The 24,193-nt window shown below is 45.3% G+C and overlaps 2 protein-coding genes across 2 annotated transcripts in view; one reads left to right on the top strand and one right to left on the bottom strand.

Moving 5' to 3' along the window:
• LMNB1 (lamin B1) overlaps positions 1 to 4,456 on the top strand; it is a 71,786-nt gene extending 67,330 nt beyond the window's left edge. The window contains exon 11 of the mRNA XM_029619377.1: positions 4,151 to 4,456. Within this exon, the coding sequence (XP_029475237.1) occupies positions 4,151 to 4,192 (42 nt within the window). The 3' untranslated portion in view covers positions 4,193 to 4,456. The remainder of the gene's footprint in view (positions 1 to 4,150) is intronic.
• Positions 4,457 to 19,951: 15,495 nt separating this feature from the next.
• The window catches only part of MARCH3 (membrane associated ring-CH-type finger 3), a 178,334-nt gene continuing 174,092 nt past the window's right edge, over positions 19,952 to 24,193 (bottom strand). The window contains exon 5 of the mRNA XM_029619362.1: positions 19,952 to 20,718. Coding sequence (XP_029475222.1) covers positions 20,560 to 20,718 — 159 coding nt within the window. The 3' untranslated portion in view covers positions 19,952 to 20,559. The remainder of the gene's footprint in view (positions 20,719 to 24,193) is intronic.

Below are 24,193 nucleotides of genomic sequence, written 5' to 3'. Positions count from 1 at the left end.
GTGCAGAGTATAGCTTAGAGATTAGGTAAGAGCAGTTAGGAGACAGAGATTATTGCACAAGTATCAAGAATGTATATTAGTTAAATCTCAAGTGGATTGTGATGAATTGCAGGAGGACTTTGCAAGACTGGAATATTGGTCTTCCAAATGGCAGATAAAATGTATTGTGGACAAGTGCAAAGTGATGCATATAGGGAAGAATAACTCTGGCTGTAGTTACACAAATATTAGGTTCTTAGGAGTTACTACCCAGGAAAGAGATCTAGGTGTCACAGTGGATAATACATTGAAATTGTTGCCCCAGTGTGCTGTGGCAATCTAAAAGGAAACAATGTTTGGAATTATTAGGAAGGGAATGGAAAATAAAACAGAGGATGTCATAATACCTCTGTATCATTCCATGGGGAGACCTCCCCTTGAATACTGTGTGCAGTTCTGCTCACCGCATCTCAAAAAGGATATAGCTGCACTGGAGAAAGTTCAGGGAAGGGCGACCAAAATGATTAGGGGTATGGAAAGGCTGCCCTATGAGGAAAAGCTAAAGAAGTTAGAGCTGTGCAGTTTGGAGAAGAGACGACTGAGGTGGGGATATGATTTAAGTCTACAAAATCATGAAAGGACTTGAACAAGTTAATGTAAATCGGTTATTTACTCACTCAGATAATAGAAGGATCAAGGGGCACTCCATGAAGTTATCAAGTAGCTCATTTAAAACAAATCAAAGAAAATTCTTTTTCACTTAGCGCATAGTTAAGCTCTGGAATTCATTGCCAGAGGATGTGGTTACAGCAGTTAGTGTAACTGGGTTTAAAAAAGGTTTGGATAACTTCCTCAAGGATAAATCCATAAACTGCTATTACGGTAATTTAATACGCAATAGTAGCTTGTGATCTATCTAATGTTTCGGTACTTGCTAGCTACTTGTGACTTGGATTGGCCAAAATTGGAAACAGGATACTGGGTGTGATGGACCCTTGGTCTGACCTAGTATGACATTTCTTATGTTCTTATGTAAAACAAGCTCGTGGTGGGGAGGGGATTGAGATGCTCTTTTTCAGGCTTCCTTCCTTGGTGACCTGAATAATGAGATTCAATAGAATGTGTATTTATAATTCCTATATGTGTGTTTAATTCATCTAGAAACATATGATGTTCTGTAGTTGGTATGAATTGGGTTTTTTTTGGTGTACATAAAAAGACACAGTTTTTTCACAACTGTATTTTATGTCTGCAGTTTTTTTTTTTTTAACACGTTTCCAATGATCTTGGATCTTACTGTTTGCCGGTTTCACTGTAAATCTAAGTGATATCTGAAGCATTCTGTGCTTCATTGTTAGTTTCCTATTTTGTGAATAGTCCCTCTGGTGGTAGAAGAATGCCATTGACTTATGTACTATATGAAGCTTTTCCTTTGCTATTTAAAAAAAATTGTATTTAGATTTAGTTCGCATGTTTTCATTAGTAACTCAATCAGATGCTGTAGGTTTTTCCCTGCCTCCAGAGTACTTACAATCTGTTTGTACCTGAGGCAATGGACTTGTCCAAAGTCACAAGGAGCGTCTGTGGGAGAAGTGGAATTTGAACTATGGCTTCTCTGGCTCACCGCCTGGTAACCTAACCAGTAGGCATCTACTCCATAAGGACCTCATCACGTTTGTGGGCAGCCAGCATACATCAGTTTGCATGTTCTTTCACATCAGTTCGTCACTACGTACCGTACAGCTATTGTGACACAGTGCACGTACTTGCTGGATATTTAAAAGCCTCCCTTTGTGCATCAGCAATAATAGACATTAGCACAACTAAATATTACCTTGTTGCTTACTGGCTCCCTAACGCAGGTGTTTCATGCCAAAATGTGGGCCCTATCACACGCTTTGTTTTTTTATCATTAAATTTTGTGACTCTTGAGCTGCTCCTGAATCTTTGCTTGTTGGGAACTTTCTGGACTCTTATGGGAAGCATCCTTTTTAATATATATTAAGGATTGTAATTACGCCACAGAAGAGTGTTTGAAATACTGGGATCTATTGTTATAGAACCTTGAGTTTTGAACTAAGCGTGAGAGTCCCAATTTTATATACATAGGGGAGACAGCTGTCAAAGGAGTTGCACATGTAAATGTAACATACTATCATAGCAATTTTCAAAAGCCCATTTACATGCTTAAAGTGCATTTACATGCATAAAACCTATGGACAGTTAAATGGCATATATTGCAGCAATTTTCAAAAGGCCACTTACAAGGGTAAAGTGCATTTACATGTGTAAAACCCAGTTCTCTGAGGGCAAACAGGATGGGAGTCCTTACACATGGGTGACATCAGATGGAACCCCGATGCGGAAAACTTGTCAGAGTTTCTATAACTTTGATTAGGCACACTGAGCATGCCCAGTTATATGCGGGGGTTATATCAAGACTTATTCTGCTAGAGCCATGGCAGCGTTGGTGGCCCACTTGCAAGCAGTTCCTGTGGAGGAAATATGCAATGTTATGACGTTGAGTTCCCTCCATACATTCACATCCCATTACTGTCTGGATAGGGATAGCAGACGCAACAGTAGGTTCGGCCAGTCTGTCCTCCAGAATCTGTTTGAGATGTAGAACCCAACTCTCTCAACTTAGGGCCCGTTATTTGGGTTCAGGCTGTCTCCCCCTCTGTTATCAACAGCACCAGTGTTGTTTTGCCCATTGGCACCTGGTCGGGTGTTGTCTGGTCCCTTTTTTGTTGGGGAGCAGCCTGTAGCTAGGGATTCACCCATGCGTGAGGACTACTAGCATGTTTTGTCCTCAGAGAAAGCAGAGTTGCTTTCTGAGGTGTTCTCAGAGGACAGAAGGCTGTTAGTCCTCATGAAACTCCTTTTAAAAATCACATGTAAGCATGTAAATCCTTCTGAAAATTTCCCCCAGTGTGTGTGTGTGTGTGTGTGTGTGTGTACACCCATCCAAACTGATAGGAGCAAAGACAATTTAACCAGATATGTAGAGGAATCAAATTGTTCTTGTATGTGTGTATTTTGTGATGAATGTGGGGGGAAAAAAAACAGCGGCAGACGTGTATAGATAATTGGCAGAGCACAACTGACAATTTTAAGCATGTATATAATGATGAACACACAGAGCCACTGGCGTACATGGTGAGAGATGTGCACACACTTCCATGTAAGTGTGTAAACCTGCTCTTTGAAGTGCCCTCTCTACCACTAAATGTATACGTGATTTAGGTCTCTGCACTTATGTTTAGCTCTCTTTCCACACTGCCTGCCCGCAGATTGCAAAAATAATTTTTCTCTTTATATCATCTTCCATTAAGCTTATTACGTTAGAACCTATGTTGGGGATACTAAGAGTTGAGTCTACGGAAAGCAAATCAGTGAGTAAATAGCCCAAAAACTCAGGGCAGCTACTGGGTTTGCAGCATGATCTACAGCGACCAACACAAAGTTAGAAAATTTTGGGGGCATTTTCAAAGCTTACCTGCATAGGTGCATAGTCTGTGGGTACTTTTGCCTGCAGACTTCCCACCGGTTCTCAAAATGTATGAGCGTAGTTTCCCTTTGAAAATTGCCCCAAGAAAAGGTACTTACTGAGATTTGCTCCTGTTTTCTTCCGTGGGTGCTTTTTCCCTTGAAAATAACAAGCGTAGTTTTGAAAATATAATCTAAGCTTGCTGTCTTCCTCGCCAGTCTGGGTACACCCCTGAACCTGCATATCTTTTACCTGGCTAAAAATGCATGCATTGTTGATTATCCTCTGCCCCCTCCCCCCCCCCTGTATTTTTAGCAGGGGAAGGGCTGGGCAATTTCCAGACATTGTCTTACACAGGTGAATCGGCTGTGGTGAAACTGGTTACCCAGGTAACTGGCTTTTGAAAATTGCTCTCTCCATATATATATAGCGAGAGGAGTCTCTGAAAAGTTGGTTTGCTGTTGGATAAGTGAGGTTATTCCTTGACTGCTGTGGTTTTTCATATTTAGTCTGAGGTTATATTGCTTCTCTTTGGATGGTCAGTGGCTGTCTAGGTAGTTCATTAGGAGTGTGTGAAGAAAAAAAAAAAAAAAAAGTGTTTTCTTTGTTCTGTGCTGTGAATGTGTAGGAAATATTAGATGCTATTATTTTTTAATAGCTGTTAATTTGTTCTCACTCTAGGGAGATACCAGGACAACCAACCGAAGCTGTGCAATCATGTAATCCCTGGTCATGAAGACCCAGCCTCCTCGAATTCAGTCCTTGCCTCCAGCGCAGAAGTCTTTTCGGAAGCACAGACTAGTTTTCTAATCATGTGAATTTCAAAGACTCCATAATGTACCAGCTTTTAAATTTTCACATTTTCCTTTTTTTTCAGCACTGAAAAAGGAACTTTTGTAAAAGAAATCGTATTTGTAACTTCAAGATGTGAATGATTGGCACTAGCCTCTATACCTCTTTTTTTTTTTTGGGGGGGGGGGGGGGGGGTGGTGTTTCCTGTGAAAACTGCCTTATTTTGCAGACAGTCGTATTGTATTCCCTTGTTAGGAAGGTGAAGAAACGACTGGATGTCTCTGACACCCTTTCTTTTATTCTTCACCTCTTGATGTCGTACTTTACTGTGCTATTCCAAGTCTCTTTTGGAAGGAGGACACATTTTTCACCATTATGAACTTTTTCTATTAGTTTTGTATCACACAATTGAGATTTCAACTTTTGGAAGGGGGTATTTTTTTTTTTCTTTTTAAAGAGCAGCTTCATAATTTGAGGACTACTTACATCCTCATGTGAAAATACCCAGTGGGAAGGAAGGGTGGACGCAGTGTTTTTTTAATTGGAATCCATTTTCCTTATATAGATTCTTAATCAACTATATGACGGGGTGTGGGGGAGGGGGGAGGAGACTGTGTTAAACTATGTAGAGCTTTTAAAGATAGTGTAACTTGCTTAAATTTTCTTATGTGAAGATACAAAATTAAAAGGTTGTTACAGTGATATGACCTTTTTGTATTTTTTTTTTTTTTAATTTTGTATGTGCATATGTATTTTGCCTATAATCTGAAACCAAGGGGGCTATCCGTTACAGATTTCATTACCATTTTTGATTCAACATTGCTATCAGCAGGGTTGGAAAAAAAATCACTGGAGCTTAAAATTTTACTTCTGGCACCTGCAGTATGAGTCGGTGGAGTCCGTGTCGTCTTAAACTGAGTTAACTGTTTTGAGCCACCATCGTTGCTCACCCTGGGAGAATGTTTGCCGCTTCCACTGCCCCTTTGTCAGAAAAAAATATTTCCTTGTTTCTCATCAGTCTTTTATATCATGACCCTTTGTTCTAGAACATCCTTTCACTTGAAAACAGGATTGCTGCTTGTGCATTGATACCCATCACCTTTAGAATTCTAAGCATACAAGGCTTCTGATAACAGACCCTACACAATGTTGATAACTTCTCTGGAGCCCCTCGGCTCTTCATCATAATGTTCCAGCTTTTAAATTTTCACATTTTCCTTTTTTCAGAGGTGGACATACCCTTACGCAGGTGATGTCCCCTCTTCTGTCTTCAGGACTTAAGGAGGCAAAAAAATTCTTCACTAGATTCTGATAACTGGGCTCCCCATTGGCTTGAAGGACCCCTGTGCATCGGAGTTGGGAAGAGAGAAGACATCCTCTTCAGAGACCCAGATTCTCACTGAGCTTTGCTGGTGAAGCCGAGGAGAAACTTTGTGCCATGAATTAAATCCACTGTAGAAGCGGCTGGTTCCGCGGTATGCCCTGACGGGTTATGTTGACAATGCCCATTAAATAGCACCTTGTTCCATGGACGGCAGCAGCAGCACCTCCTTCTCCACCACAGCTCCAGCAGTGTGGGAGTCTTGGGTTAATCTGCTCCAACATGATCAGTGCCTTGTTGACTGCACCCTAGAATGTGAGCTCCTTGCCAATTACATGGATGGCACACTGGTGCTGAGTGTGGGTAAAACAAATGACTTTAGTGAAATGGGGATTTCTACACCATGAAAGGGGAAAGGACCAGCCTCGAAAAAGGGTCCTACGCTGATAAAGTTAGACATCTCCATAATATTTGTTTTACATTTATATTCCATCTTTTGTGATTCTTCAAAGCATATGGCATTCAGGTTGTGAAGGAGCGACCTTACTACCCCTCTTTAACCTGTGCAGGATCAGGCTAGATGCCTGGTCCACCTTAAATCCCCCAGAGGGAGAGAACTTTATGGGCAGGACTCTGCTGAGCAGGAAGAGTCCTGTGGGTGGAACTCAGCTGGGGGAGGTTAAGAGGCAGAGCCCAGCTGGGGTCAGCAGACCAGAGCCAGGTCTCCAGGAGAAGGCAACTAACTCCAATATACATTGCTGACCTAAGGTGTATCCTGTATGTGAATGGTGATTGTTACTGTGACTACTGCTGAAGGTAGGCAGATATGCTGTGAATTTATGTGCACTGTGAATAAAAGTACTTAAAGAAGCCTTGGCCGCTCATTTACTGTGGCACATATGGTATCAGTTTGGGGATTTTTCTCTATGCAAGGCACAGAGAAAACCCAAGTCTCCAGGGGAGGTAAGAGAAGAAAATAGAGAAGCAAAGAGCTTGTTGTGTGAGTTGCCTGCCAGAAGCAGTTGGAGTCAAACTGTAGTGTGTACCAGAGCATTGAAAAGTTTTAAAAGGATGTGTCTCAGGGAGTACACCAAAGTAAAACAGCTGAGAGAAAAAAAAGATTGTTTGAACACAGAGAGAACCTGTGGCTCTAAACAGGGTATACAGAGCACAGGGATCTATGGCTCGCAACAGCATACAAAGGACTGGCATGGATAGAGCACTGAGGAGACTGGCGATCAGGGAGGACCACAGAACCAAACAGTTTAAAAGGGTTTTTTTTGGGGGGTTTTTTTTTCAGTAATTGGTTTAATGGGCCTGGCTGTAGGCAATACCATAAGGGGTGTCAGGAACTTAAACAGGCTAAAGACTAGCTTTACCTAAGACAGAGAGAAAAAACAAGTTCCCTGTACGTACAAGGATCAGTCCAGACCGCTGGTTGTGTCTCCCTTCCAGCAGATGGAGTCAGAGAAAAAAGCTGAAGGCACCCTCTGAAAACCCAGGGTGCCACCTGCCAGTCCCTCAGTATTTCTCTGACTCCAGCAGATGAAGGAAGACACAACTTGCGGTCCTGATCTTTTCCAAAATTTGGGGTTCATTTCTATTGGAAAGATGTTCCTTTTATTCTTGTTTACTTTGACTAGATCAGCTTTTTATAATTAGTTAAAAAAAAAATTAAAAAAATTATAAAAGCATAAAGAAAGTACAGATCCTTCTCCCCTCTTGTAACAGGCAGGGCTGGGCTTAGTGCCCTCCAGTCACGGTACCTGGAGGATCTTACTAATACCTAGGTAAGGGGGGATTTACCGGTGGGCCGGTCCCTCCCCCCTACGATTCCAGAGAAATCACATTCCTCTGAAGGGGAGCTCTATAGCCTGTGGCTGTTCAGGGAGGTGCATTCCCCTGCTTTTTTAATTGGCTCTGTTGTGTAAAAAAAAAAAAAAAAAAGCTTGTCGTAAGTGCCCGGGGCTCTGGAGGCACTTGCTTGACTGCTCGGCTGTTTTGTGCGGCCTTGCCGAGGGGATCGAAGTGCACTGCTTGTGGAGAGCCGGTAACACGACTCTCCCGAGAGGGCCTCTGTCACCGCTGCCTCCCTGGGGGAGAAGGACCTTCACAATTGCCTGTTTCAGGCAAAAGAATGTTTTTACCGCGTTCGCGAGGCGCTGATAGAAGGCAGACAGCTCCTCCACAGAGACCTGCCCGTTCCCCGATAAGCGTGGGAACGGCGGACATTTTAGGTGCTCTGGGCTCCGATGCCGCTCTGGGGGAGGGGATCTTCCACTTTGCATATGAATTTGAGTAAGGCAGTTTAAAAAAAAAAATAAAAGGACTGAGACCTCCCAAAGAACAGAGACCTCTGAAATGTTGAGTTTCTGTAGGGGGCAAAAGCGTTGGGAGCCTCTGGATCGACCCTTCATGGGTGAGGGGCGCTATAACTGCTCTCTCTTATCTTCTGGTAACCGGGGTACTGGAGATTCACCCCATTTACTGGCCAGCTTTTCTGATTTGCTTCCGAAGAGGAGCGATACTTTAAAAGACCTGTGCGCCTGGCTTTACTTGTATTGTGCACCTAGTAAGTGGTGCACGTATATACGTGCACGATGTTATGCGCACGGAGCATGCGCAGAGCCGACACGCACTGCAGGTACCGAAGCTCTAAGGTGGGCAATACAGGCACAAAAACGTGCAAGATGATGCCGCCGCAGCCTACCATGCAGTGTGCCAACCAAGCCTAAAGCGGAACCTAGCCCACCGGGGGGCTGCTCAACCCGCTCAGAAGCCCACTTCCCCTTACCCCAGCGGGATCGGGAACGATGTTGGTATGGCGTGCCAAGCATGGAGACCGGAGGAAATCTTACTGAAACCCCTCCGTCTCTGAATCGGGAGGAAATCCTCAGAGCTTACCAGCCGAGTACAGAGACGGTCTCTGGCTGAGGGGGGAAAGCACTTTGGCTGTCACCACCGTGCTCAGCTTCCTACACCTGCTGCCTTTCAGCCGCTTCAGCAGAAAAGTCCATGCGGGAACCAGCTACCGGACCAAGGCCCACCTCTGAGGTGTATCTCAGAAATCACCTCAGGAATTCTCAACTGGGGGAAGGACCTTATGGTATCACTGCAGGAGAGTGAGGTTCAGTCTTTTCTCCAATTTAAAAGTACAATTTCTTCTTCCAAAAGGTACAGCGATCTCCATAGGGAAAGCATGCCTGCATCTGCTGGAGAAATACTGAAGGGCTGAGGTGGATCTAGGGTGAAGTCAGCTTTGAAGCCTGACTCTTTCTCCCTCTGCTAGCAGGGGAGCATAAACCCATTGGTCCTGAGTCCATCTGGCTACACGCTAGGAAATCGTCCTTATCTGCTTTGTTGCTTCTTCTAGTTTATACCACTGCCTCAGCAGCCCCTCAAATAGAACTTGTGTTCTACCAGAAAAATATATATATACAGAAAAGGCCAAGGCCAAGAAACGTATGGTCAGCTGCTTCAAAGCCTGAATCTATGGGCACCAGATGTCTACCACAGATATGCACTCTGCTATCGTCGCCTGGACCATGACTCCTCCAACTGCTACATCTGTGATCGGATGTCTCCTAGGGCACAAGAGAACCATACTTGGAAGATGGCGGTCCTAAGGAATGTGCTGGCAGGGTAAGAGCCCCCGAGACTGAACAGTAGAACCACTCCTCCTCCAAGAATAAGGCACGATCAGACTCACAGAGCAAGAGATAGAGAGATGGGAATCTTCCATCTCGTGTTGCCGCAAGCATGGAAAGGCATCCCCGTCCACAACGCCTGTTCCTCGATCTGTCTCAGGTAGGGAGTTCAGCATGGCACTAAGAAGAGCGCCTAAATGAGGCAACCCTTGGAGTGGAGGAATAGCCTAGTGGTTACAACAGCAAGCTGCAAACCAGGGAAGTCACTTCATATTCTCTATTGCCTCAGATATAAACTTAAAATCTTAAGATATAAACTTAAGATTGTAAGCCATCTGGAGACAGGGAAATACCCACAATACCTGTGTGGCATGGTAAATGAGTGGTCAAGGCTTCTTTAAGTACTTTTATTTACAGTGCACATAAAATCGCAGCTTATCTGCTTACCTTCAGCAGTAGTCACAGTAAATCACATTCACATACAGGATTCGCCATAGGTTAGAAATGTATACAGGTGCTGTCTTCCCTTGGAGACCTGGACCTGGTATGCTGGTCCCAGCTGGGCTCTCTGCCTCTTAACCTCCCCAGCTGGATCCCACCCACAGCTCTCTCCCTTTGTTGGGATTTAAAGTGGACCAGGCATCTAGTCTGGTCCTGCAAGGTTGAGTAGTTGTAGTAAGGCCACTCCTTCACATACCCTCCCCCCCCCCCTCACCTTGAAACCATTGGGGCAAGTGTCTTTACTCACCCTGGCTCACAACCAGGGAAGTGGTTTTACTTCCCAATAGACTTTCTGAACTCCCACCAGCTAAATACTTGGTTGGGGCTTAGGATCACACATCTTCCCTCTCACTAGGGTCACCCCAATTACAACCATCCACCATCATCCATTGTGTCCCTCGCCCAGTGCCCACCTTCAGTCCTTCACATGAGTCCATATGCAGCTCCAGCTTCCACTTCTCCTCCAGCACTGGTTTCTTTTCCAATCATTGCACAATTCGACCTCCTTTCACTCTTTCAACTGTTGCCTTGGCATTTTGTGATTCGTCTGTGCTGTCTCCCCCTCAGCGCCTCCTTCTGGTTACTCCACAATGGTTTTGCTTGGGCATCCTACAGCACCCCCCTCTGAGCTATCTGTAGTGCCTTCCGTGGGCTCCTGTGTAGTGCCTCTCAGTCCTCTCTGCTGTGCAACCTTACATAGGCCCTTCTGTACTGCCCCTTTTGGGCAGACTGTAAAGCTCCCCCCCCCCCCCCCCCCCAAGCTCTCTTGTTTCTCAGACTTAGTCACTACAGGTTCAATTACCTGACTTTCATTCACTTTTCCTGCACTCCGCTGTGCCTACTCTTGCCTATCAGGCTCTCTCTCTTCTGCCGCTTGTTTTAGTTCCTCTGTAACACTGCCCACTGCGTCCTCAAGAACACATTGCTGCAGCTAGCTCAGCACTTGGTCGATCTCTGCCACAATCACATGTATTTCAGCCACCGTCTATAGCCATTCACTTCTCTGTGCAGCTAGGACATCCGGGAGTGGATTTTCTGAATTCCACTATCTTGGCTTGCTTCTCTAGCTGCCATACTTCCAGCCTCAGGTTCTCCCTCTCATCCAGCTCTCGAGTGGGGAACTCCTACTAAACAAAAGTACATGGCTGCTACCTTTCTCAAGCAGGCTGGCTTCTCTTCCTTCACTTGTACTGCAGCACACCCACTGGCTCCACTTCAGGTTTTCCATAGCAATACCCCAGGCTCTCTCTGGCAGCTACACTCCTTGAGCTGTAGGGCTGCTGGAGGGCCACACCCTGTTCTCCACACCCCACAAACTGCCAACTCTGGTATTCACTTCTGCAGGGCCACACCCTGTTGAAGCCCAGTCTCTCTGCACAAACTGTTTCTGTTTTGTTTTCCTCTCTGAGCAAAGGTAAAAACAAAAATGGAGAAATCACTTACCTGATAATTTCGTTTTCCTTAGTGTAGACAGATGGACTCAGAACCAGCGAGTTTATGCTCCCCTGCCAGCAGATGGAGACTGAGCAAGCTGGCATCACAGTATATATCACCCTGCAGTGACCCCAGCCTGCTAGTATTCCCTTCAAAAGCAACTGTGGACAGACTAGCAAAAAAACTTGATTAAAAACAGAACTGTTGTCAATCAACCATAAACACTGAACTCAAATAATATTCTAGGTACCCCAAGCTAGGGACTGGATGAACACTTAACCAGTAATCCCTTGGGACGCAGAGCCCCACAGGACTACTGACACACTCATGTGGCAGCCGAGGGCAGGAAGCTCAGTCCATCTGTCTACACTAAAGAAAATGAAATTATCAGGTAAGTAATTCCTCCATTTCCCAGCGTGTAGACAGATGGACTCAGGACCAGTAGCCCAACAGAGAGGGAGGCTGCCTGTGGTCAACACCGCACGTGTAAAAGCTGCATTCACCCTGGCCTGCACATGCAGACGATAAAACCTGGAAAAAGTGTGTAAGGTGGACCACACTGTAGCTCGGCAGATATCGACGGGAGACAACAGACTAGCTTCCGCCCATGACACTGCCTGAGCCCTAGTGGAATGAGGCCTAACCTGAGTAGACAATGGCTTTCCAGCATCCACATGTGTGGCCGTGACCACCTTCTTAATCCAACAAGCTATGGTAGCCTGCAAAGCTGGAGCTCCCTGCTTACTCCCGCCGTGGAGAACAAACAGGGGATCCATCTTTTGAAAAGACTCAGACCTCTAGATACCGCATGACAAGATGCTTCACATCCAAGGAGTGAAAAAGGCAAAACTCCTCCACAACCCTGACTTTATCCAGGGATGGCAAGAAAATGGACTGATTCAAATGAAAGTTCAAGACTACCTTGGGCAAGAAGGATGAAACAGTACACAGCTGTCACCCAAAGGAACGGCTCCCGGCAAGACAAGGCACGCAGACTATATAGTACCCAGGAACATAATCTTCAAAGTCAACAACCGTAAGGAAAGGCTACGCAGTGGTCGGAACTTAGGGCCCACCAAAAAGTCTAGCACTAAATTAAGATTCTGCAATAGAACCAGTAACCTCAAGGGAGGCCTAAGGTGCTTCACTCTCTTCAAAAAACGGACACATCAGGATGAGACGACAAGGAAACACCATTCACAAGGTCTCTGAGACAGGCAAGAGCTGCAACTTGCACCTTCAAGGAATTAAGGGCCAAGCCTTATTCAATCCATCCTTCAAAAAATCCAGAATGAGAAGGATCTTAACTGAATGAGGAAGAACACCCCGCTCCTCACACCAGGCCTCAAAAGCTCTCCAAACATGCACATAAATCAAGGAAGTGGAGAACTTACCAGCGCGGAGTAAAGTAGCAATTGCCACAGAGGAATAACCATGCTATAACAGGAGAGCTCTCTAAAGGCCAAACTGTAAGACAGAATAGAGTCAGAACCTCATGAAGAACCATTCCCTGCTGAAGCAGATTCACGTGCTGTGGAAGACAAAGGGGGGCCTCCACCATGAGTAGTTGCAAATCTGCATACCACTGACACCTGGCCAGTCTGGCACCACCAGGAGTACTAGCCCCCTGTGGCCTTTGAGCTTACAAATTATCCTGCCCAGCAAGGACCAAGGAGGAAATGCATAAGGCAATCTGTCTTCCAGCCAGACCTGTATGAGAGCTTCTATTACCAGGGACCACGGATCTCCCCTGCGACTGTAGAAGCAAGGAACCTTCACATTTTGAGACGTCGCCAGCAGGTCTAGGAACAGAAGGCCCCAGCAATCCACAATCAGCTGAAATGCCTCAGCTTACAACACCCACTCTACTGGGTCCAGACTCTCCCTGCTGAAAAAGTCCACTTTTACTTTGTCTTTTCCTGCACTGTGAGAGGTCAAAAATCATCTGCAGATGACCTTCCGCCCATTCCATCAGCTGGTCTATTTCCTGCGACAATTGCTGGCTGTTGGTTCCTCCCTGGCGACTGATATAGGCCACTGTTGACGCGTTGTCCGACATTACATGAACCGCTTGATTCCATAGCCTGTAGCTGAACTGAAAGCATGCCAGCCGTACTGCCCGGGCCTCCAGGTGATTGACGTTCCAGCGGGACTCATCTGCATTCCAATGCCCTTGGGTCGTAAACTCCAGACAGTGAGCCCCCAACTATGGAGACTCGCATCTGTTGTGAGTTCCAACCAGGCCGGAGAGGACAAGAGAAATCCCTTTCTCAAATGATCCTCCTGCAACCACCACTGGAGGTGGGAGCAGATTTCCATTGGCAAGTGGAGCTGAACCGCATAATCCTGAGGCTGTGGGTTCCAACGAATAGCAGAGAGCACAGAAGAGGATGCATATGCACCCTTGCCCACAGCACAACGTCCAGGGTAGCTGCCATCAAGCCGAGTACTTGTAGGTAGGACCACACCATCAGGCGTATGGTGTTCATTAACTGGCGCACTTGAGACATCAGTCTCTGGATCTGAACTTCTGGTAGGAAAACTCTGTCTTGTCCCGTGTCGAACTGGACCCCTAGATACTCCGACTGGGACGGTTGAAGATTGCTCTTGGTCAGATTCACCACTCAACCGAGCTCCTGCAATAAGGAGATCATCTTGGTGTCACCAGGCGGCTCTCTTCCCGAGACCTTTCTCGAATTAGCCAGTCGTCCAAATACGGGTGCCCCAGGATTCCTTCTTTTAGCAAGACCACCGCTACCACCACCACAATCTTGGAAAGTGTTCTGGGAGCTGTGGCTAAACCAAAAGGCAGCAACCGAAACTGATAATGGCCAACCCCAACCCTTCAAAGCGTAGAAAGAATTGGTGTTCCAACCAGATGGGAATATGAAGGTAAGCCTCTGACAGATCCAAGGAGATCAGAAATTCCCCTGATTGGACCGCCATTATTACCAGGCGTAAGGTTTCATTAAAAAGAGTCGCTTTCAAGTGATGTTGACCCTCTTGAGATCCAAAATGGGCTTGGGCATAACAAAATAAATGGAATATTGCCCTATATTTTCTTGAGATGTGGGCACCAGAACCATAACAATCAGTCTGAGGAGTCTTTGAATTGTGAACTCCACTGCCTGATTCTTCTGGAAAAGACAGGATTTCCATTTATGGTTTTAAGTTTATGCATTAAGAAAATCTATGATTCCAGATTTACAAGTTTTGTTGTTTTTAACCTCCCCTCCTCATCCCAGATTTTAAAGAAAGATAATAAGTAGGTGTTCTCATGAATAATACATTGAAATCCTCTTCTCTGTGTGTGGTGGTAGCCAAGAAAGCAAATAGAATGCTAGGGAATTATTAGGAAAGGAATAGAGAATAAAACAGAAGCTATCATAATGCCTCTATTGCTCCATGGTGTGACCACAGCTCTAGTATTGTGCGCAGTTCTGGTCACTGCATTTCAAAAAAAAGGCATAGTAGAATTAGAAAAGGTACAAAGGAGAGTGACCAAAATGATAAAATGGATAGAACAATTCCCTTATGAGGAAAGCTAAAGACGTTAGAACTCTTCAGCTTGGAGAAGAGACGACCGAGGTGGAGATATAATAGAGATCTTTAAAGTGAGTGGAATGGGTAAATGCAAATTTAACCTTTCAAGAAGTACAAAGACTAGGGGGGACAATCAAATAGGAGAAAATATTTTTTTTACTCACTGCATAATTCTGGAATTTATTGCTGGAGGATGCGGTGAAAGCTGTTAGTGTAGTTGTGTTTAAAAACGGTTTGGACAAGTTCCTGGAGGAAAAGTCCATAATCTACAATTAAGATGGAGCTGCAGAAATCCACAGATTGTCCCTGGGATAAGCAGCATGGAAACTATCTACCTATAGGAACCCTGCCAGGTCGTTGTGACCTTGATTGGACACTGTTGGAAACGGGATACTGGGCTCAGTAAACTACAATCCAGTAGGAGCACTGAGAGGAGAGAATTGCCTTGCTGGTAGCTGAAGAGAATTGGTAAGTACTGCTCTGGGAAATTTTTAGAATGTAAAAGTTTTGGGGAGAATTAACTATTGGGGTATATTTTTATTGTGTTAAATAGCTAGTCAGAAGCAGGCAAAAGCTGAGAGTTTTACATGTGTGTTTTAAGATTTTAGCAGTCTGGGGAGGAGCTGGCTGTTGTGGTACATGTGGGTACTGACATAGGAAAATGTGGGAGGGAGGTTCTGGAAGCCAAATTTAGGCTCTTAGATAGGAAGCTGAAATCCAGAACGTCCAGGGTAGCATTCTCTAAAATGCTCCCTGTTCCCCATGCAGGTCCCCAGAGGCAGGCAGAGCTCCGGAGTCTCAATGTGTGGATGAGACGATGGTGCAAGGAAGAGGGATTCAGTTTTGTTAGGAACTGGGGAACCTTTTGGGGAAGGGGGAGTCTCTTCCGAAGGGATGGGCTCCACCTTAACCAGGGTGGAACCAAGCTACCTGCGCTAACCTTTAAAAAGGAGAGAGAGCAGCTTTTAAACTAGAACAAAGGGGAAAGCTGACAGTTGCTCAGCAGCGCATGGTTTGGAGGAAGGTATCTTCAAAGGATACTAATGATGCATTAGAAATTCAGGCATCCCAACAGTGAGGTTCCAATAATAAGAAAAGTAGTCCAAATGCCTGTAATTAAAAACTCACCTGAGCTAGAAGATTTCAATTTACCCCTGTCAAATGAAAAGCAGAATGCAAATACAAACAAAAGACACACTTTGAAATGTTTATATGCTAATGCCAGAAGTCTAAGAAGTAAGAAGGGAGAATTATAGTGTATAGCAGTGAATGATGACATAGACTTAACTGGCATCTCAGAGACATGGTGGAAAGAGGATAACCAATGGGACAGTGCTATACCGGGGTACAAATTATATCGCAATGGCAGAGGAGGAGCATCTTGGTGGCAGTGTGATGCTTTAAGTCCGGGATGGCATGGACCTGCATGAGACTAAATGCACAATCAAATCTTTATGGGTGTTGGGAAGAGAATAGCAATAGGGGTATACTAAGAAAACTAAAAAGTCATGGAACGGGAGGCCATGTCTTTTGTTAGATTACAAACTGTTTAAAAGACAGGAAACAGAGAGTAGGATTAAATGGTCAGTTTTCACAGTAGTAAAAGATAAAACAGTGGAGTGCCTCAGGGATCTGTACTTGGACTGGTGTTTTTTAAATCTATTTATAAATGATCTGGAAAGGTGTACGAGTGAGGTGATCAAATTTGTGGATGACACAAAATTATGCAGAGTAGTTAAATGTCAAGCGGATTGTTATAAACTGCAGGAGGATCTTGTGAGGCTGGAAGATTGGACGTTCAAATGGCAAATGCAATTTAATGTGGACAAATGCAAGGTGATTCATACAGAGGAAAAATAACCCATGCTATAGTTACATGATGTTAGATTCCATATTAGGAGTTCCTACCCAGAAAAGAGATCTAGGGGTCAAAGTAGATAATACATTGAAATCTTTGGTTCAGTGTGCTGTGGTGGTCAAAAAAGCAAACAATGTTAGGAATTATTAGGAAGGGAATGGTGAATAAAACGGAGGATGTCATAATGCCTCTATATCGCTCCATGGTGAGACCACACCTTGAATTACTGTGTGCAGTTCTGGTTGCCGCATCTCAAAAAAGATATAGTTGTACTGGAGAAGGTACATAGAAGGGCAACCAAAATGATAAAGGGGATGGAACGGCTCCCCTATGAGGAAAGACTAAAGAGGTTAGGGCTGTTCAGCTTGGAGAAGAGACGGCTGAGGGGGGATATAATAGAAGTCTACAAAATCATGAAAGTACTTGAACAGGTTAATGTAAATCGGTTATTTACTCTCTCAGACAATAAAAGGGCTAGGGCATTCCATGAAGTTAGCAATTAGCTCATTTAAAACAAATCATTCAGTGGATAATTAAGCTCTGGATTTAATTGCCAGAGGATGTGGTTACAGCAGTTAGTGTAACTGAGTTTAAAAAAAAGGTTGGATACGTTCCTAGAGGAGAAGTCCATAAACTGCTATTAATAAGGAATAGTAGTTTGGGATCTATTTAATGTTTGGGTACTTGCTAAGTATTTGGTGACTTGGGATTGGCCACTGTTGGAAACAGGATGCTAGGCTTGATGGACCCTTGGTCTGACTCAGTATGGCGAAGCTTGTGTCCTCTTATCCATAGGCCTTTTGCAGTTTTTGTAATACAAAAAACCCCATAAAGGTCCACGGTAAGAAGGTGCACTCACAAGAGCACACAATTTTTGTGTGCTAACTTTAGTCTCACTGCAGCAAGACGTTTTTCATGCACACATGTGCACAGAACTGAACGCACTGCTTAGCGCGCTCACGTGGAATTCCCATGCAATGCAGGCATTAGCCATTACCTCCCCCAATGCAGAGAAGAGCTCTGGTTTAACTCGTATTTTCTTAGCTCTTGAGGTTTTAGTCCTGGTTTGAGGTGGAATAGTTTCCGATGATGGTATTAATCTATGGGCAGAAGCAAGAGTTCTAATGCCAGCAACTGCAGTTGGTATTTTATGTGCAGAAAACATGATTTTTGCACATGAACCATGTTTTCTGCGCATAAAATGATTTCTGTGCATAAATCTGGTTTTTCTGTGTACTAACCCTTTCCTTGGTGCACATTTTCTGGTTGGAGTGCATTTAACTTCCAATGCATTAGCAGAATATTAGCTTTCTGCAGCTGGAGTTTAAAAAAAGCGAGTTGTGTTAAACTGGGTATTGAACTTCAGCACACAGTTTTAGTGCTTATTACTCTGGCCCCAATATGCCTGCTAGCATAAGACACTTACTGAAGTAGATGATGCAGTGGACCTCACTTGTGTACTGATACAGCCATTTTTTATGATTTCCCCCCCACTTCCCAAAACCTCTGAACCCTCCAAACTCCTTAGTAAACCTCCAATTTTTCTCCCCTCTGCCCCACAAACCCTGGTAGACCTCCAATGTGTCTTATCCCCACCCTGGTCAGACCTGTGATCTTTTTTGTCCTGCCACCTACCCTTTGAGCAGACCTCAGACACCCAGTTCCAGCTCTGCTGTTGACAAAAGGCAGCAAGTGGGTGGACTGCGTCCATGCATGGCCCAGTGCTAACCAGCACTGCAGCATCCCCACCCTGTCTGGGCTTCTGTGTAGGAGGCAGGGCCTCAGGCTGGTTCCATCCATAATGACAGAGCAGAGGCCATGGGCTTTGTAGATCGGTGGGAGATTGGCAAGGCAGAGGGTTAGGACTGAGAGTCATGGGGGGGGGGGGGGGGGCAGGGGGCAGTAGGATTGGAGATCAACTGGGCATAGACCTAGAAGACCTGTGTGTAAATCCTGACCTGGTAAAGACAAGAGCTTTGGGTGCACTCAAAAGGCAAAAGCAATCTGAATTTGTGGAATTTGCCCTCCTCTTCACCTGTGGTCATATCCAGCCTAGGGATTCACTCCTCACTGCTGAGTGCTATTACTGCCCTCCCTCCTGAAGAACAATCTTTCCTGCACCCTCGTGACCTTTAATGATTTTAGGGAGCAGGGCCACAGATGAATATATTGGGTACAAGTACAAAAGCTGAATTAGCAGTGCCAATCATCCATAGGGTCACATGGTATAAGGAACATCCTTTTGAAAAGATGCATTCTTCTGTCCTGTAAATCACTACTTTAGGCTTACTTGGGTTTAAAATGTTGCCATCTGGGCAGGTAGGTACTTGGGAGTGAGCCTTCTCCTGTAAGAACTAAGGAATGGTCACTTGCTGGCCTGAAAATTTAAATCAAATCCCAGTCATGCAGGCACTAATCTTGACAGTGGTGTATGGAAATTCAATTTATACAATGTGTTTTTTTTTTTTACAAATAAAATTCAGTTTTTAAAAAAATCAAAGACGGGATCCAGAATCTTTTTTTTTTTTCCCCTTTCTCAAACACACAGAGAAATCCTTTTAATATTATAATCTCTTCTCACAAAAACATAGAAAATGATAGTCGATAAGGACAGAAAGGCCCATCTAGTCTGGTCATTCCTGGTACAACAGAGAAAAACACTGAAAAAAATCAACGGGTTAATGCTAGCATGCTGCGTTGAACACGTTAAAAAGTAACATTTTAATTCTGGTAACTAATCTGCATGAGCGGAAGTTTATTTCCACGCTAGTTTGGTGCAAAAAACACATTTTGGCCAGCTCTCTTGCTTCTCCGTCCCAGCACCTGGACCCTAGTGCTGCAGTGCCTCTCCGTTTGTGCGATGCTTTAACGGCAGAGCAGCCCATTACTGTCTAGACTATGCCCTGCACAGGGTACACATCATATTTCACAAAGTATCATTTCCTAGATCCAGGGTCAGAAGGGTAATCTTTGGTTTATATTCACTTGGAAAAACTTCCTCTACGAAAACAAACATTCAAACCGCTGTGCTGGCAACAGTTTAGCAGGTTTCTTCAGGGGACTTAGAAATCGGATTTTTCCCAAAATAATAATTATCCTTTTTGTTTCTTTACGGTACAGCTTGTGCGGCATGAATGGCTTTACTGAAAGGCTTGGTGGGGGTAGGGATTTCTTCTCAAAACGTTTGACGTTAGAGAAGTCAGAGGCCCTCTGTAATGTGCTACAAGTGACGCTATAGGGAAGATATTTTATATTGACACTGAAGGTGATATCTTTTAAAACAAGGCTGAGATTAGAATCCCTTTTCACTGTCTGATATGACTAGGGACCTTCGTTTTCAGCTTTTTTTTAAAAAAAGTTTTCTCAGGAATTTCAGTGTTTATTACAAAAAGAACAGAAATGTTTACCAGGAAAAATGTAATTTTCCCCCACTGATTGCTCCTGTTTTTGATATTGTAATAAAACACTGAGAAATTCCTGAGAAAACGAAATAAAAAAACTGAAAATAAAGGAGCACAGAGGTAGCCTTCTCTCATACTCTGCCAGTGAAATATAGGAGCACCAGATGAGTCAGAACGGCTATAACCCCTCCTGATGTGCTATGATGACCAGCAGAAAATGAAGCCCTCTTTTGAATTGTGAATTAACATACTTTTAATATATATATATATTTTTTTTTTTTCTTTTTAACTGTAGAAAGGGAAAACTTGCATTACTGGCAGTGCCAGGCGTGAAAGAGGTGTCTATAAGGCTTCAGTAAGTCTTTGCTGAATGAACGCGTTTGGCAGATTAGCAAATATCGTCCCACCGCAGCCCCCCCGTGACTCTGGGCCGAAGCGCTGGTCCCACCCTGCATCGAAAGCCATTCCTGGACTGGCAGGAGAGGCGGGAGTGGCTTTGGCCGTGGGCGTCGGGGAAGCGGGTGCCATCTCGTGCGTTGAGCCCATGGCAGGGTGGATATGTTGGAGAGTCCTTGCGCTCCTGCTGTGAGCTGTCAAACGATTGTCTCCTTGGAGTTCCTTTTCAGCGAATGCGGGCGCAGCAAGGCCTGCTGTGTGGAAGGCAGACTCGCAGACTTTGGGGTTAGGAGTATCACTCTCTGATTGGTCCGACGCCATTCGTTGTACAATCTACAGTGGTACCGAAATGACACCTGTAGGGGAGGGGAAAGAGCCCACTGGTTACATGCAATGTCTACCCCCGAAATATTTGTAACACTTTTCTACAACAAAACATTGGTAATTTAGAGAACCAGGCTCTTGGCTGGGCAGAAGAAATGCCATGGAGATGATAAATATTTTACCTAGGATTCTGCTTCCGAGTCACATGAATGGTACAGGATTTCTATTGGGCAGAACTGAACAGATGGTCTCTAACTTTCAGGCCGATACAGTAAGGAGCGGTAGGAAGAGCTGCGTTAGTGCCGGGCGCACCCGCGATTGCCGCACACACAGTCCAGCTCACCTACCGCTCGATACTGTATGTAAATAGCTTGCAAATGCAAGCTGCGTCTAAGAAGAGTCCGAGAAGCGTTAGGCCCGCGCAACCCATTTTACTGTATAGAGCGCTATACAGTATCCTGGGTGTGCTGGCCTAACGCTTCACGGACACGCTGGTATCTGTCATTTCAAATGACATTTGAAATGACAGGTACCAGGAAGTGGACGGTTCTCCTACGCTCGGGATTGCCAGTCCTCTCTCCCCTCCTCCCGAAGCAAGGCGCGAAAAGCAGCCTTGCTTCGGGAGGAGGGGAGAGAGGACCGGCAGTGTAAAGCAATGAAGCGACTTACTTTTTTTTGCAGCCCCCCTCCGGAGACTGACATCGGCGACGACGGACGCGGCTCCCCTGCCTCCAGCTGCCCGCGACGATGGACGCATCGCACGGGCGAAAGCGCCCCCTGTGCGTGCAATTGGACCGCTCAAGGCGTGACGTCACGAAGTTTGGCGTCACGGCATGTGACGTCACGTCTTGAGCAGCCCAATTGCACGCACAGGGGCCGCTTTCGCCCGTGCGATGCGTCCATCATCGCGGGCAGCTGGAGGCAGGGGAGCCGCGTCCGTCGTCGCCGATGTCAGTCTCCGGAGGGGGGCTGCAAAAAAAAGTAAGTCGCTTCGTTGCTTTACACTGCCGGTCCTCTCTCCCCTCTCTCTCTCTCTCTTGCAACTTTTTTTTTTTCGCTTTTTTTCCGCTTTCGTTGCTTCGGGAGGAGGGGAGAGGACTGGGGTTGCCCCGGAGACCAGCACCCATGGACGCGGCCAGGGCAGGTGAGCGGGGGCTGGGGGAAAGTTTGCCGCCTACCCTTACCCCTGCCTCTAACGCAGGGGTAAGGGTAGGCGGTAAGTTAGCAGGTTAAACGCGCGGCAAAACGGCAGGTTAAAAAAGTGATAGTCGGGGCGCGCGTTACTGTATGGGAGGGAATAGCTAATTCGATCGGTTACATGTAATATACATGCCGCGGGCGGAAGGGGTTACCCGGTGATTTAAGGACGCGGTAAGAGTAGGTTAAAGGGGATTGTGTATCACAGGAAGGGCTAACGCGGCCGAAAAGTGGGTAGAAAGCGGGTTAGGAGCAGGGTAACCGCGGCCGCACTTTACTGTATTGACCTGTTTGTGCGGGTAGGAAAACAGGCAGCAGGCTCAGCCTGGTTTTACTGTGAAGTGTGCCAAAAGACAGGGGAGGCCTGGCCCTTCCTTGTTTTGGGACCTATTAACTAGTTGTGAATTTGAGAGGAGTGTCCTGACAATCTGGGAACAATCAGCAAAAAAACCCCCAAAACAACACTGGACAGAGACTGAGAACTATAATTTAGTCCCCAATAGGCTAAGTCAGTGGTTATTTTCCCATCTGCTGGATAAATTGAATAGCAGTCTCTCCTTTCTGTTTGTTGGGGATCTGCATTTGTTTCAATTCGTTTTCAAAATGTAATGAAAGAAAAACCAACAAAATTTCATTGGTTTTTATTTTGTTTCATTTTGAATACACTTTGTTTAAAACAAAGAAAAAAAACTCAATTGCCAGTCCAGGCCTCCCTGAGGGCTCTGCCAATAATCTGGGGCCTGGGCCCTACTCCAGGTAGGGCCTCCCTGGACCCCTCAGATCCCCTGAAAAAAGCTGCAAGGGCTGGGGACCTCCTCAGCCCCACCCACCCTTTTTGTTGGGGGTCCTGCATCATGGAGGGGGGCAGAAGGGATACCCACTCGCCTCCTGCCCCACTGGCATCCCTTTTAAAAAAAAAAAATGGCACGGGTCAGCCTTGAAACCAGCGCCACAGTGATATCAAAATGGAGCTGCTCTCGGGACCAGCTGGTGCCATTTTCAAGAGACAGCAGCAGCACAGGAAGGAGGCAAATAGGAATCCCTCCAGTCCTTTTCACAAAACAGGGCCCGTACGGAAGGTCCCTGGCACTGGTAATTCTTACAGGAGAAGGGGGTGAAAAGGGTCAGAGGAAGGCTCCATTTCATTTTCTTTTTTTTTGTTTATTTTGGTTTGGTAAACAAACCAAACAAACATTGAACAAAATGAAACCTGGAAGCCTTCCCTATTCCAAATCCCTCATCACGGGGAAAACAAGCAAACAAAAATTCTGGGGGCACTGCACATCCCCCAATGTTTTACATTTTAAATCCGGCAGAGTGCAAGCATGAGGCTTAGGGAAGGACTGCACAATGTCTGTCTCCTCTCCAATCTGGCCCAAGCCACTGTTTTTCCCCTCTGGCGACTATGATCCAGCTCTAGTCTCCTGCTTCGTTGTCAGGGGGTGCTTTGATACTATAACGGAAATTATTATTTTAATTCTGTATGTGTGCCTGTTGTTCTTCTAGACATATTGATAGGCACATTGAAACTATTACAAACAGTTGCTGTTGCTGACCACCTCCTGGGTGGAAACACCAGTATAGGTTATTAGGAAGGGATTAGTTCATTTGCACAAGCTCATTGCTTGCTAATGGCAGCCGGAATAACTGTGGCCTTCATCTGCAAACGTGTGAGGGCACGAGATCTCTCCTGCTGGTAAGAGGGAGGGCACGGCCAATCCTTACCATGGAAAGCTCCAACCTTTCAGATCAAAACCCCGGCTTTCCTAGCTTATGGCTTTCGTCTCCTTTTCTACACGGTGCAGAGAGAGATGCTATCTCCTCTCAGCCAACCACACTGACTTTCAATCTAGTTGTGACCCCTGAAACAACTGCGCAGTGTGGGATCCCGGCTGCTATGTACGGCTTCCAGACATCTGCAGGTGGTAACCAGATTACAGGTGGTGGTTTTCTATGGATGCCACTTCTGCTGGGCAATCGTGCTTCTCCTCTGTGAACACCCTGAGAAACCCCATACAGGGGATGGGGGGGGGGAGTATTGTGTTAGCCCGCCAAAAATAAAATTATCTAAAAGGAAACCAACAAAGTAGCCAGGCAGAAAAAAAATACTTTTGTAGGGCTAGCAAATATTTAAAGATGCAAGCCTCCAGTACTACTGAGCACTCTTTCGCAGTATCAGCTCTACAAATCTACTTTGACTTCTTGACTAATTTTAGCAATTAAAAAAAAAATGCCAATTTGAAGAAATGGCCATGAGTTTGTGGAAAGAACACAGAGGCAGGGAAAGATTTCAAGAAGCATAAAGAGGAA

Source organism: Rhinatrema bivittatum, chromosome 1 (assembly GCF_901001135.1).
Source record: "Rhinatrema bivittatum chromosome 1, aRhiBiv1.1, whole genome shotgun sequence".
NCBI lineage: Eukaryota > Metazoa > Chordata > Amphibia > Gymnophiona > Rhinatrematidae > Rhinatrema > Rhinatrema bivittatum.
The sequence above is the reverse complement of the archived record's forward strand: the minus strand, read 5'-3'. Positions and strand labels throughout refer to the sequence as shown.